A 13,875-nucleotide genomic window follows, 5' to 3' on the forward strand; every position below is an offset into this window, starting at 1 on the left:
CAAAGTCACTAAATCCTAGCTCAGCCCCAAAACAATGCATGGCTCTGTTCCTGGCTCTAAACAATGCGAAGCTCAGAAGCTGCTTCCTCTGGGACCCTTTGGCCTTGTCCTCTCTCAGCTCTGTGAGTCCAAGCAAGGCCAACAATGCCATAAACAGTGCCTCCTGTTAAAATTAGAAGCAGCTCTCACATCTGGCTATGATTGAAAAGAAGCCAGGCACTGAAGCTTGCAAGAACCAGACAAAAAATAATTGAGGCAGTGACAGACGTCAGGCCTGATGCATGGAGTTCCAGCTCTCCTGCGTCACTCCAGTATCTCTTTGTCCCTCTCCAGGTGGCCCCCACTGCTGAGGAAAAGTGATGGATTTCCCAGTCTCCCTGGACTCCTACCAGCGAGTACGTCTTCCCAGCAGTCTCTCCTTCCTCACTCACCTCCTCCTCCTGCTTCAGCCCGGGGAGATGCACTCAGGTAACCTGTCTAATCTGCAGCCCAGCCAACCAGGACGTGAGCACCTCAGCTTCTGCCCACCCCTTCTGCAGGTGATCCCAGGGCTGAGATCTTGTAGCCTGGTACCAGGCTGTGCCAGGGGCTAAAATATAAGATTTCCATCCCAGTTGTTAAAGAGCCACCACCCCCAAACACCATCCAGCCCCACAGTGCTCCCCCACCATCCCTGCAGCCACCCACAGCTCCACAGCTCACAAGCATGGCAGAAGGCATAGCAGCAGGGTGCCAGGAGATTCTTATTGGTCTGTGCTTAGGCTGAACCAGTTGGAAAATATTTTTAACTCCTCTCCTGCATATAAGCCATAGCTTTTGAACGGCAGGGAGGATCCTAATCTTACCATCTCTCATGAAAGAAGCAACTAACAGAGAGTGTAAACTAGTTACGCAAATACAATTCCCTAATTCCCTGAGCTGGAAACCAGGGATACCAAGGTGACTAGGCACAGCCCAGATCCTCAGTCATTCAAGGCAGGGGGACAGACATGACATACATGGCTGTCCAGCTGTGTGACCAGAGCTGCAAGAGAAATGCACCCAAGGATTTGGGAGCACAACTAAGAGACCAGTTTGTTTTTTCCAGAAAGCCATGAAGGGCCATAGAAAAGAGGTATTATTTGAGTAGAGCCTTGCAGGATGCACATTCTCCAGGAAGATGACAGATGGAGAGTAAACTGAGGCAGGCTGTGCCCAGAAGAGGGCCAGGCGTCAGGCATGGGGGCAGGGACAGCTGGAGAGAACCTGGAGAGGGAAGCTGGTAGGGATGGTATCAGGGCTACACCCGGTGGGCAATAAGGGTTCTCAAATGGAGTGAAGAAAGGTGCCCCCATGCTATATGGGCAAAGTGAAGGATGGGAGAGATTCATAAAGGAAGAATTCAGGGTGGGATTAAGCTGAGCTTTGAACGAAGGAAAGGAGGTGTACAGAAGCCAGAAAAAAGAATGAAGTCATGCTGGGTAGAGAGGCACTGCAGCAGGAATAGCAACTCTCATGGGAATTGCGAGTAGAGGCGCCATGCCGAGACATCACTGCAGAGAACAATCAAATGAAAGATCCAGATAAATTCAAATCTTGAAAGCAGGATTTGGCCTTAGATAGGAAAACCCATGAAACAAGGAGCCCCCCTAGATTACTTTAATACCCTTTGTTATTACAGAAGCTGTCCATGTGCATTATAAAATGTTAGAAAATCAGACAAAGCAAAAATAAGAAAACATCTATTCCCACCAGGCAGAACTTATCACTATCAATAATTTGGTCTATTTCCCTTGAGATCTTTTATTCTGCACATTTATGCAAATATGTCAAATTTTTAATCAAATAAGAGGATAGTGTACATATGGTTTTGAAACTTGCTTTTTTTTTTTTTTGCCAAAGATTCCATTTAATTTAATTCCCTGGCCATATTTACATAACTGTCCCCAAAATAATATTTGCATTTGGTAGGTTCAAACCAACTACCAGTCCAGCACCACACATTTGTATCTGGTTGTAATGTTCCTTGTGTATTTTTTAATGTGGCACACTCAACTTTTTCATGACAATTACTTGTTCAAGCAACCGGACCGGTCATCCTGTAGAGTGTCTCACCTTTGTCATTTGAATGGTTTACTGCAAAAAAACATATTTGAGGAGTGCTGATTTGGGCCATTGTCTGGGTTCTCGTCCTAGAGGAGGTCAGAGTGGTAGGCCATGGGGAACCCATTCTGGCACACGTCGGGGATGAGGTGGAATTCTCGTGCCATCTGTCGCCGTACCGGGACGCCGAGCACATGGAGATCCGCTGGTTCCGGAGCCAGGCCTCGGACGTGGTGCACCTGTACCGGGAACGGCAGGAGTTCTATGGACAGCAGATGGCGCAGTTCCAGAACAGGACCAAACTCGTCACGGACGAGATCGCTGATGGCAGCGTGACCCTGAGGCTCCACCCCGTGGTCCCCGCCGACGAGGGTCCATACGGGTGCCGCTTCCTCTCCAGCGACTTCACTGGGGAAGCAGTCTGGGAGCTGGAGGTGGCAGGTGCGTGACCAGGTCAAGCCCCAACAGAGAGGAGAAAATGGTCCATTTGGAAACAGGTCAAGAGTAGATAGAAAAGAACAGAGAAAGGGAAAATATCTCTAATTTTTTAAAAAAAGTATTAAAAAGAAAGATTCATTAGAAAATGAACAAAAAAATGCACACAAAAAAGATACACAAATGGCCCTGAAACATAAGAAAAGATGATTACTTTTACTCATAGTGAGAAAAAGGCAAATTAAAGCTACAGAGATACAATTTTTTTACCCATCAGATTGGCAAACATTCAATATTTGGACCACACACTCTTGGTGGAGGTGTAGGGAAGCAGGCCCCCTCCTACCTATTTTTTTATATTAATTAATTTATTTATTTATTTATTTTTGGCTGCATTGGATCTTCCTTGCTGCGCGTGGGCTTCCTCTAGCTGCGGGGAGTGGGGGCTACTCTTCGTAGTGGTGTGCGGGCTTCTCATTGCAGTGGCTTCTCTTGTTGCGGAGCACGGGCTCTAGGCGCGCAGGCTTCAGTAGTTGTGGCACGTGGGCTTCAGTAGTTGTGGCACGCAAGCTCTAGAGCACAGACTCAGTAGTTGTGGCACATGGGCTTAGTTGCTCCGCAACATGTGGGATCTTCCTGGACCAGGGCTCGAACCCGTGTCCCCTCAACTGGCAGGCGGATTCTTAACCACTGTGCCACCAGGGAAGTCCCCACCTACCTTCTTGATGGAGTTCAAAGTCCTGCAGCTCCAGGTCAGGGGGATTAGGCAATGGCTAACAGGACTGCCTGTGTATCTACCCTTTGAACAGCAATTCTACCTCTAGGAGTTGACCCTGAAGATACACCTCCCACAGCTCCAGTATGAAAAAAGGCATATGTATAAGTTTACATTGTACAACAGTGGAAACTCCCTAAATGTCCAAGCACAGATGCTGAGCGTGGTCTATCACACTATGCAGCTAAAAAAATGAGAAAGGGCTCTAAGCTGATGTGAAGTGATTTATGTGATGTTTTTAAGAGAAAAAAGGAAGACGCAAAAGAGGTTCTATAGCATGTTAGCTTTTGTGTAAGAAAGGAGGAGAAACATGGCACAAAAGAAACAAGAAGGATAAACTAGAAGCTAATGAAATTGGTTACTTAAGGGAGGAGAGGGTGCAATGGGATGGAAAGGATGGAGAAATGCCTGGGGTTTTTTTTGTTTTTTTTTTTTGGTGGTACGTGGGCCTCTCACTATTGTGGCCTCTCCCGCTGTGGAGCACAGGCTCCAGACGCACAGGCTCAGTGGCCATGGCTCACGGGCCCAGCCACTCTGCGGCATGTGGGATCTTCCCAGACCGGGGCACGAACCCGTGTCCCCTGCATCAGCAGGCGGACTCTCAACCACTGCGCCACCAGGGAAGCCCGCCTGGGGCTTTTTTGATCTACTGTTTTTTACAGTATTGATGTTTAAACCATCTTAATGTTTTGCATATTCAAAATATAAAGCTAGCTTACTTGGATAGAGAGATAAAGAAGTATATATAACAAAGCCACTTGAGTGCCAGTGGGATTCAAGAGAGAGAAAAGACAATCTATTGAAATTTGGGGTGGGATTACTCTTCATTCTAGGGGGACTGTCCCTTGCATTATATGACTAAATATCAGTAGCCCTTCCCTATTTTCAAATGCCCTTCAGAGGTAGTGCTGTCCCCACATGCCACCGGTGATTTAGCCTGTCATTTATAGTCCACTGGTGGAGGGCTGCAAGCCCACAAATGTGTTAAGCGCAGTCACAGTCATGATGCCTTATGGTGACTGCAGATGGTGAATGGTGGCATGAACTTCACATACAACTTCTGGGAAGGAGCCTGATCTTTCCCACTCTTCCTGCCTCTCTCAGGGCTGGGCTCGGACCCTCACATCTCCCTTGAGGGCTTCAAGCAGGGAGGCATTCAACTAAGGTGCACCTCCAGTGGCTGGTACCCCAAGCCACAGTCTCAGTGGAGAGACCATCAGGGACGATGCCTGCCTCCAGAGACTGAAGTCATCGTCAAGGATGCCCAAGGCCTGTTCAGTCTGGAAACCTCTGTGGTCGTCCAAGGGGGGGCCCACAGCAACGTGTCCTGCTCCATCCAGAACCCCCTCCTGGGCCAGAAGAAAGAGTTCGTGGTCCAGATAGCAGGTCAGTGGGTGCCAGCACACCCTCATCTTCCTAGTCTTCAAGTTCTCCATGTCCATTATCCCAAACACGATCTATTAGGACACAATGGCCCTGGAGCCTGGCTGTGTATGGGGTGGGTTAAACCTGACACCTTGAAAGTCAGCCATAATATCAGGAGCCTAATGAGTGTAAAACTGACAACCCAAACAGTAATTGGGGGAGGCCTCAGAAAGCCAACATTATGAACCAAAGACCAGGCACTAAAATCCAGAAACTCTAGTTATTAGAGGGCATCATGAGAGCCCATGTGTTCCTAATTTTATCCCTCAAACAATATTTATTGATCACCCACAATGGTCCCCAAACCCTTGGCCTCAGGTCCACATTCCAGCGGGGGAAACAGATACACAAAAGGGTAAATTACAGCACATGTTAGAAGATGTTATCTGAGACAGAGAAACATGAAGCAGGGAAGCAAGCTAAGGCGGGGTGGAGTGTATATATGGATTTAAAAGTGGTGGATCAGGGAAGAAGACCAGTTAGGCACTGAGTTCAAAGGAAGACCATTATCTAGGATCACAGTTTTATTGTGAGGCGCCCATTTGAAGGATTTAACGTTCATGGCTCTAATTGTTTTAAGTCTTGAGGATAAACCCAACCTATGGGCCATGTTTCACATGGTCCAAATCAATAGTTATATTATCATAACAGAAAGAAATCTCACCCTTATAAGCGATAACTTGTCCTCAGGTAAGAGGACTTGATAAGCACCATGTGTCACACATAGTTCACCCCAAATTTACCTGGTAATTGGGTAAAGAGTAACATCTGTGTTAGCTAATTGTCTTTATCCAAAGGAGAAATAAGATATCTCTTATCTCTATGACAAGCATGTAATTACAACTTGGAGCCAGGTACCTAAGTGAAACTCCCAGCAGACCTGGAGATAAGGGTACTTTCTCCTTGATGTTTCCCTTTCAAAGAGATGGCTCTAGCTCCTTAAGAAAAACATTCCTGGGTTTTAAAATTGGCAAGGGGCTTATTTACCTTTCAGAAAGATTTGTATACATCTTGAGGGGATAGAGAAAGAATTGACAAATTTTCTAAAGGAAATACTCTAAGAGAAGGGAAATGGGAATCTCCCTCCATTTTTGCACCAGGGGAAATCCAGTTTTTAAATTTGTGTTTAACCTTGACAAAGGGTGTGGGTCACATGGATATCTGCAAGGAGGCCATTCAGGTAGAGGCCATTCAAGTGCAAAGGTCCTGAGATGGAAATGTGTGTAGCTATCTGAGGAGCTGGAAAGATGCAGGAGAGGCTGGAGATTGCAGGTCAGGGAGGCACAGGACCCTGAGCTCTTTAACCCCTAAGTCAGTGCTTCAAAAACACCTGTGGTGAAGGACCAATCCTTTGTAGCTCAACACTTTTAACCAAGACAATAAAAATGCACTGCTAGAAAAATAAAATTAGAAACCGAAAGAACACATTATGCCTAATGAAATAAGCCAGACACAAAAGGACAAATATTGTATGATTCTCTTTATATGAGGTACCCAGAATAGTCAATTCATAGAGAGGGAAAGTAGAATAGATGTTACCAGGGGCTGGGGGTGTGGGGGGAATGGGGAGTTAGTGTTTAATGGGTATAGAGTCTCAGTTTGGGAAGATGAAAAAAGTTCTGGTGGTGATGGTTGCACAACAATGTTAATATACTTAATGCTGCTGGCCTATAAGCTTAAAATGGTTAAGATAGTAAATTTTATGTTGTGTATATTTTACTATGATAAAAAAAGTTAAAGACCACTGAGATAAAAGCACCAATTTCTTATTATCTTCAACAGACACAAAATTATTCTATTAAATTGCCACAAGAGTTACTAAAGGGTTGCTCTCTATCTTGCATTCATTTCTTTACTGTCCAGCCACTGTCCTTGCGAACCCTGCGCCACATTCTGCCTCTGGGCAGATCCTCCCTAGGACGCCTGGAGAGGGAAGAGAAGAAGTGTCAGTCAGCCCCACAAAGCTTTGCTAACAGTTCTTCCAAAGGTGTGATGAGAAGTAGAAGCCAGGTGTTTGCAAGAAGCGGGAGATGACGTGTGGATTCGTCAGAGTGGTAGAGGGCAGTTATTCACTGGGTTTCAGGTATCAACACCTTGGATTGTCATGCCCTTAGATGTAAAGCAAGAGTAGGAAAAAGTAGAGGGAGGTCAGGGCTGTGGTCACAGAGGTTCTAAGCTGGAGGGCTGGGCAGAGCCCATCAGCGCCTTCCTTTCCCATCCTTCAGTTTACAGTGTCTTCCTCTGCGCTGAGCAAGTTCAAGTTCGCCGCTGGTCCTCTGATGCTACCTCTCTCTAGAGCACTGCAGACTGGTTCTCAGGCCCGTTTTACAGAGGGCTATGCTGGGGCCCAGGAAGCGGCAACCAGGCACTGGGAGGGTTTTCCGGCACGCAGTGTCTAGACTAGCCTTCTCACTTAATGTTTAGCGAAAAACAAATCGAGACAACTCCATGTGGGGTGTTTTCCAGACGTATTTTTACCCGGAACCTCTCCCTGGAAGAGAGCTTTCCTCGGGACTCTGGTGGGACCGCTGATCCTCCTGGCTCTCCTCCCGACGCTGGCGCTGTACTTCTTCCGGAAGCAACGGAGGTCCCAAGGTACCAGGCAGGCTGGGGGCTGCCCTCCTGGAGGTGGCTTTTGCCCAGTGGTGGAGGCGGCCATAGCGGGGCACTGCTGAGGGGCCATCCTGCGGAGGCAGGGCTGGCATGGGTCGTGGAAACAGGCAGGGGAGCGCGCACGCTCACGTCTGCTCCCCTTTTTTCTTCCTTGCAGAAAAGCTGAAGAAGCAGGCGGAGAAGGACAAAGGTAAGCAGAGGGAAAGACGCGCTCTTCGCGCGCATCCCTGACTCGCAGAAGTGGGGACGCTGGGTGAAGAAGACGAGTAGGTCACAGCAGGGGGGTTAGGAGAGGGCAGAGACGGGGGTGGGCAGGGGCGTGGCAGAGGTTTTCTTCCACTTCTCCTGCCTCGGAGCCTGCGCCTTCCTCGAGTCCAGCTCAAACTGGTTCTCCAGAGTACATAGGGTTCCAAGTCTGTGCACTTTGGAGATGCAAGGCCTCAGTGATCCATGGAGATTTTCCCCTTTTCTTCGTTTTCTTTCCCCAGGGAAACTCACAGAAGAGCTGGGTAAGTTCTGGGTGCCATGCCCACAGTGCTGGCTGTGGGCTAGGGGGTTAACCCCGGCGCACGGTGGAAGCAGGGGTTCAGTGATTTTAGGCGCCCTTTGGAGAGCAATGGATGGCAGCGCTCTAATTCGAAATCCATCCCTCTAAGCCTCCCGCCTTGACCCTCCGAAACCGATTTGTGTGCACCTGCCAAGGAAACCTGACCTAAGACCCTCTGGAAAGACTCTGCCAGGCCCTCTCCTGCAAAGTGTACAATTCAGTTACAATTCCACTGAAAAAGGTCTACTCCCTCTGGTTCATCTTCCTAGGACAACCTCTTTTTAATGCAAATGTCACTGGGAAGGAAGCCATCTTTAATTTGCACCAAAGTGAAAGCAATTTATCAAATCCACTTTTCTTCCCAGGGGGACTCAGCACCTTGAAACCGTGTTGGGGGAGGAGGGAAGAGTGAATCCAAAGGAAGAGGGGATAGAGGAGAGGGGAAGGCCACAATGGGTGGGGGAAGACTTTGAGAACCACCTTGTCTGCCCCAGTAAAACACCAGACAAAATAGTAAAGTTGAAGCTTGTCTTGCAGTCTACCTAGTCATGGAGGGGAAAACAAACAAACAAAAAAGGCAATCAACCAAACAACAAAAAGAGCCACAATAAGTCATTAACATCATAGGCCGAATTAGTGTATATTGTTGCCTTTCCCAGTCTTACTCTTAAAAAAGGACAAAGATTAGAGAAATCAGAGGAATGCGTTTCTAGTGGCAAAATATCAGAGTTTTGGTATCTGGCCTGGGGAAATAATTGAGTGTGATATCCTCCTAGTTCTTTAAATAATGTACCCAGTAAGTGACCCTGAGGCTCCTGCAGGGTGTGCTCAGTGCCTGGACTTACACAGGACTTCCTCCCCAGGAAAAGCTTGTATTACAGGGCAAGTGAGCAGTAGCCTCTCCAAACCAGACCAGAAACCTTGAAAGAGGTCCCTCAGTATCAAGAGCAGTTTTCCCTTCCCAGCGCTGTGCAGATTTCTGCCTTAGAGCAAAGACTAGGATGAGGTGTAAGAATCCTGCAGATGAGTGATGCAGCATCTAGGATGGGGTCAGGGTGAGCAGCGGTTTAAGACTAAGAAACCTCTTCCCAGTGGCCTAACTGCCTTGGGAAGGTGGTTCCACTCATCCAAAGGCTGATGTTTTCTCTGTGTGTTCTGCTTACAGGGAAACTTCAAGCGGAGCTGGGTAAGTGACCCCCCCACCTTAGAACTATTTCTTGTTGTCCACCTTGTAGCATCTGGTTATCCGTGTATGTTCTTCTTATCTCCCAACCAGGTGTGATGGCCAGGCTGGAACTCTGCTGGCTGTGTGGGTGGCAGGAGAAAGGGGAGAGGAGCAGGGGTGGGTGCAAAGTTTGACGTGTGAACAAGGCAGCTGCAGGGACCTGGTGTTCTAATTCTGTTTTTCCTTGGCTGCTTCAGACTGGAGAAGGGCTGAAGGCCAGGCTGGTGAGTGAAGCCCGTTTTCCTCCCACTGTCCACGTCACATCTCAGCATCCCAGTCACCTGCTCTGACTAACCAACTATGCTTCATTCTGCTTTATTCCATAGCTACACACATGTATTAATCTATGTTGCTTGGTACAGGTTATATTTGAGTTTTACTTTTATATTTATTTTTATATTGTCCTGAAGTGTAAGCATACGGTAAATCATTGGTGCCAATCCTGGTTGCACATCAGAATCACCTAGATTCCTGGTGTCCCCCCTCAAAGACCCTCACTCCTGGTGAGAATTACCTTATATGTAAATATAAGGCATGTTACCTTATATGTAATTATTTCTCCCTGTACCTTCCTCCATTTCCCCCCGTAAAACAAACAGTCTAATGTGTATCTTTATTTTGTATGTATTCTTGCAAGAGGTGAATTTCTGTTTTGGGCACGTGCGTGCACTTCAGTTTCTGTAAAGACATTTACAGTCTCATGCTGTTCCTTGCTTTTCTCACTCATTGCTGTGTTTTAATATCCATCCCTGCTGCTGCACGTAAATCTAGTCTGTATCTCCTTGCTGCAGGGCACTCCATTGGAGCTAGCCACCCACCTGGAGTAGACATCCAGCCTGCTTCTAACTCTATACACCACAAACAATGCTGAATAAATATCTGAAAACGTGTTGCCTTCTGGCTGTGTGTGGAGGTTTCTCTGGGATGTATACCCAAGAGGGGAACTGCTGGCCCATGGGGGATGTGTCACTAAGTGGGATAGAAGGATCTCCTGAAGGTAGCACCATCATCCTTCACGCAGTGCATGGAGGCTCCATGTGCCCACATCCCGTGTGAGCCAGCTTTCTAAGTTTACCAGTTAATGGGGATAAGTAATGGTTCTTTTGGTTTGCACTCCTCTGGACACTAAGAAGTTTGAGCATCTCTTTATATGCTAGCTGGCTTTTTGGGCTTCCTCTTCTGAAAATTGACAGTGTTCCTGTCCTTTGCCTATTTTCCATATGGCATTGCTATCTTTTTCTTGTTGATTCACAAGAAAGGGCTGGTGTCAGTGCTGGGGAATGGAGCCTTTTGGTTTACAGGCATCCTTCATGCAATATTATTATTATAGAATATGATATATACACATAGGATATTAATCCCTCATTGTTATTATACATTGTGAATTCCTTCTTCTCTTCTGTCACCTGCTATTAGCTTTGTCCAGTGGTGCCCCTTATTGAAAAGAAATAACCAGGGCTTCCCTGGTGGCGCAGTGGCTGAGAGTCTGCCTGCCGATGCGGGGGACGCGGGTTTGTGCCCCGGGATGGGAAGATCCCACATGCCGCGGAGCGGCTGGGCCCGTGAGCCATGGCCTCTGGGCCTGCGCGTCCGGAGCCTGTGCTCCGCAGCGGGAGAGGCCACAATAGTGAGAGGCCCGCGTACCGCAAAACAAAAAAAAAAAAAGAAAAGAAAAAGAAAAGAAATAACCAATTTTGATAAAAGCTAATTCATCACATTTTTACCTTAATGGCTTGTGTTTTTGAAGTTTTGTTGAAGAAGATCTTCCTTACATTTAGGTCACAAAGACAGTCTCTTACATTTTCTTCTATTCACTGTATATGTGTTATGTGCAGGTTTTTAATACATCTGAAATTCACCATTTTATGTGGTATTAGACAAGAATCCAGCAATTTTTCTCCGAATTAAGAGTCAGTTTTCCCAATGCCACCTACTACACCATCCATGATTTCCCCATTGATTTGGGTATCACCTTTAGTGCATATTCAGTTCCCATGTCTTCATGGGTCTGTCTTTTGGTCACATATTACTTTGGCTTTTAAAGTACCTGAAAGCGCAAGTCCTCCTCCATTTCCCCTTCCTTTTTAAAGTTAACGGACCTTTTTAAAATATAAATTTTAGGATACATTTATGAAGTTTCTAAAAAAATCCAAAAGTAGTTTTACATGGGATTGCTTTGAATTTATAGATAAATTTAGGGAGAATTGACACCTTTATCGAATTGAGTTATTCTATGCAAGAGTTCTATATTTTTAAAGATCTACTGGTTATTCTGATGCAAAATCAGGGTTGCAAGGCCTTGCTGTAAATTTATGGAGCTCTGAAAATGTCTTCTATTGCTTTTGCATTTTGTGACTAAGGTGCTCTCTTTGTTGTAAAATAGAAGAAGATAAAACAAAACAGAAATCCACACAGAATGGCTCATGGTAAGAAAGAGGGCAAGACAGGGTGTCCAGAGGATGTCTCAGGACAGGAGCCAAGCTCAGCTGGGCCTCCTGGAGACTAAGCCAGTCAGAGATTGAGGCTTCATTTCCATCCTTTAAGGTATCCCAGTTGCTTGTATTGGTTCTCTTTGCCCACATACTCTGTCATCCCACTGTTCCCAGCACAACTTCAGCCTGTACACAGCTTTGGTACAAGCCAGCACTGACACCAGCCCCCCACCCAATCCCAAATTCCCGGGAAGATGCCGTGGTGGACCCAGGCCAGTCTGGATCCAAGCCAGCTATCATGGTGGGAATGAGGTTACTTAGTTTGTAGGCATCCCTTTTGCATCTTGAGCCTCCCTCAAGGTTCTAGGGTTACTGACTCAGATCTCTGATCCTCTTTTTCCCCTCTGTTTGGTTTCAGAGTGGAGAGCAGCCCAACAACATGCAGGTAACTGAAGCCAAGGAACTGTGCCTTGTGAATTAGGCTGGCTGGATCTTAAGTAGAAGGGAGGTATCCAGAACTGAGATTAGAGGAAGGGTCTGTCCAGGAGCCAAGTATGGAGCCCACATACAGACACACAAGCTCACGTATAAAACACATAATATGACACATAGGCCTGCACACATACATGCTCGCATGCATTAATGTGATTGCACTCACACATGCACACGTTTGTGTGCACACACATGCTCCCACACGCACATAGCTTTCTGGGTTTTACTAGATTTGTTTCCATCTGGCAGAAAGGTTGCTACTGGGGCCTCTTTGCAGGAGAGAATACAGAGTTTGTAAGGAATCTCCCACATCATCTGACAGAGGGTTCCTATCCATCAAATAGGTGTGGTTTTTTTGGGGGGATGGGGTGTTAGAGTGCAGGGTACTGGACTAGATGATCTCAGAGGTCCCCTACAGTTTTAAAATCCTAAAATTGCTGTAAAAGAGTCCCAGAGCTCACTAGTGATTTCATGGTCACACAGGGTGGTGAAAGCAGCCGGGACAGAATCAGCCCTAAGCTCCTTCCCGTTGATCAGGTCTTGGGGAAAGTGAGCCCACCTCTAGCCCCACAAACCTACCTCATTTGCTCTTTCTGCTCTGCATGGCACCGTGGAATTCAAGAACCTTCCGGTTCAGGGTTCAGGAAAGAAATGGGATTCCTCTAATCACTTTCAAAAACTAGGAAGTGACTTTCATGCCCCTTCAGTACCAGGGTGGTGGGAAGGGGGTTGCAGGAGAGGGGGTGACTCTTCCACTGATTGATCCATCAGGATAACTAGAGGGTTTGCCTGTCGGGGGAGGGGACAGGTGTGGGAGTAGGGGCAGAACCGTCCTTCACCTGCACTAAACATATGCCTCTGCGCAGTGGATGTGACCCTGGATCCTGGCTCCGCCCACCCCAGCCTGGAGGTCTCCGAGGACGGCAAGAGCGTGTCCTCCCGCAGGATGGTGCCAGGCTCAGCGGCCGCTGACCCGCAGCGGTTCTCCGAGCAGATGTGCGTTCTAAGCCGGGAGCGCTTCTCCACGGGCCGCCACTACTGGGAGGTGCACGTGGGCCGCCGCAGCCGCTGGTTCCTAGGGGCGTGCCTGGCAGCGGTGCCGCGCGCAGGGCAGGCGCGCCTGAGCCCGGCGGGTGGCTACTGGGTGATGGGGCTGTGGAACGGCTGCGAGTACTTCGTGCTGGACCCGCACCGCGTCGCGCTCACCATGCGCGTGCCACCCCGGTGCGTGGGCATCTTTCTGGACTGCGAGGCGGGAAAGCTGTCCTTCTTCAATGTATCCAATGGCTCCCACATCTTCACCTTCACGGACACCTTCTCTGGGACACTCTGCGCGTATTTCAGGCCTAGAGCCCATGACGGCAGTGAACACCCAGATCCACTTACCATCTGCCCATTGCCAGTTAGAGAGAAACGCGTCCCCGAAGAGGAGGACAATGACACCTGGTTACAACCCTATGAGCCCTCGGACCCCGCCCTGGCCATGTGATGAGGCGCCCTCGTGGCCACAGGACTGGGTCCTGGGCGGCTTCCTGGATACCCAGTCAGTGCTTTGCTCTCCCGCTTCCTCTAGACGGAACAAATACACCGACCCCAGTGTATGAACCAAAACGCAAGCAAAGGCTTAAAAGGCTCAGTATAGCAGAAATGGGAAAAAGGGAGACCTTTGCCTATGTATCAATAGATGTGTATGTGTATATGTATGAATATGATTTTCTTTGAAAAAAAAAAGGCAATTCCAAAGCTTATTTGTGCGTGTTGTAGGTTTGAGCTGATGAGTAGAAATATATTCATGTTGCTGCTAGTCAGGGTGTTCACTGTGGAAGACATGAAAGAAACTGGATTGGGG

At 47.7% G+C, this 13,875-nt stretch overlaps 1 protein-coding gene across 1 annotated transcript; it reads left to right on the forward strand.

The window, feature by feature from the left end:
• Positions 1-359: 359 nt before the first annotated feature.
• On the forward strand, positions 360-13,515 carry BTNL9 (butyrophilin like 9; the record flags this gene model as incomplete). The annotated part of the gene is made up of 10 exons (XM_079703225.1): positions 360-468; positions 2,176-2,523; positions 4,397-4,678; positions 7,184-7,312; positions 7,488-7,520; positions 7,819-7,839; positions 9,043-9,063; positions 9,300-9,326; positions 11,953-11,979; positions 12,893-13,515. The coding sequence occupies 10 exons, from the start codon at positions 360-362 to the stop codon at positions 13,513-13,515; spliced, it is 1,620 nt and encodes a 539-aa protein (XP_079559351.1).
• Between the last annotated feature and the right edge of the window lie 360 nt (positions 13,516-13,875).

Source organism: Hyperoodon ampullatus, assembly GCF_949752795.1.
Source record: "Hyperoodon ampullatus genome assembly, chromosome: 4".
Taxonomy (NCBI): Eukaryota; Metazoa; Chordata; class Mammalia; order Artiodactyla; family Ziphiidae; genus Hyperoodon; species Hyperoodon ampullatus.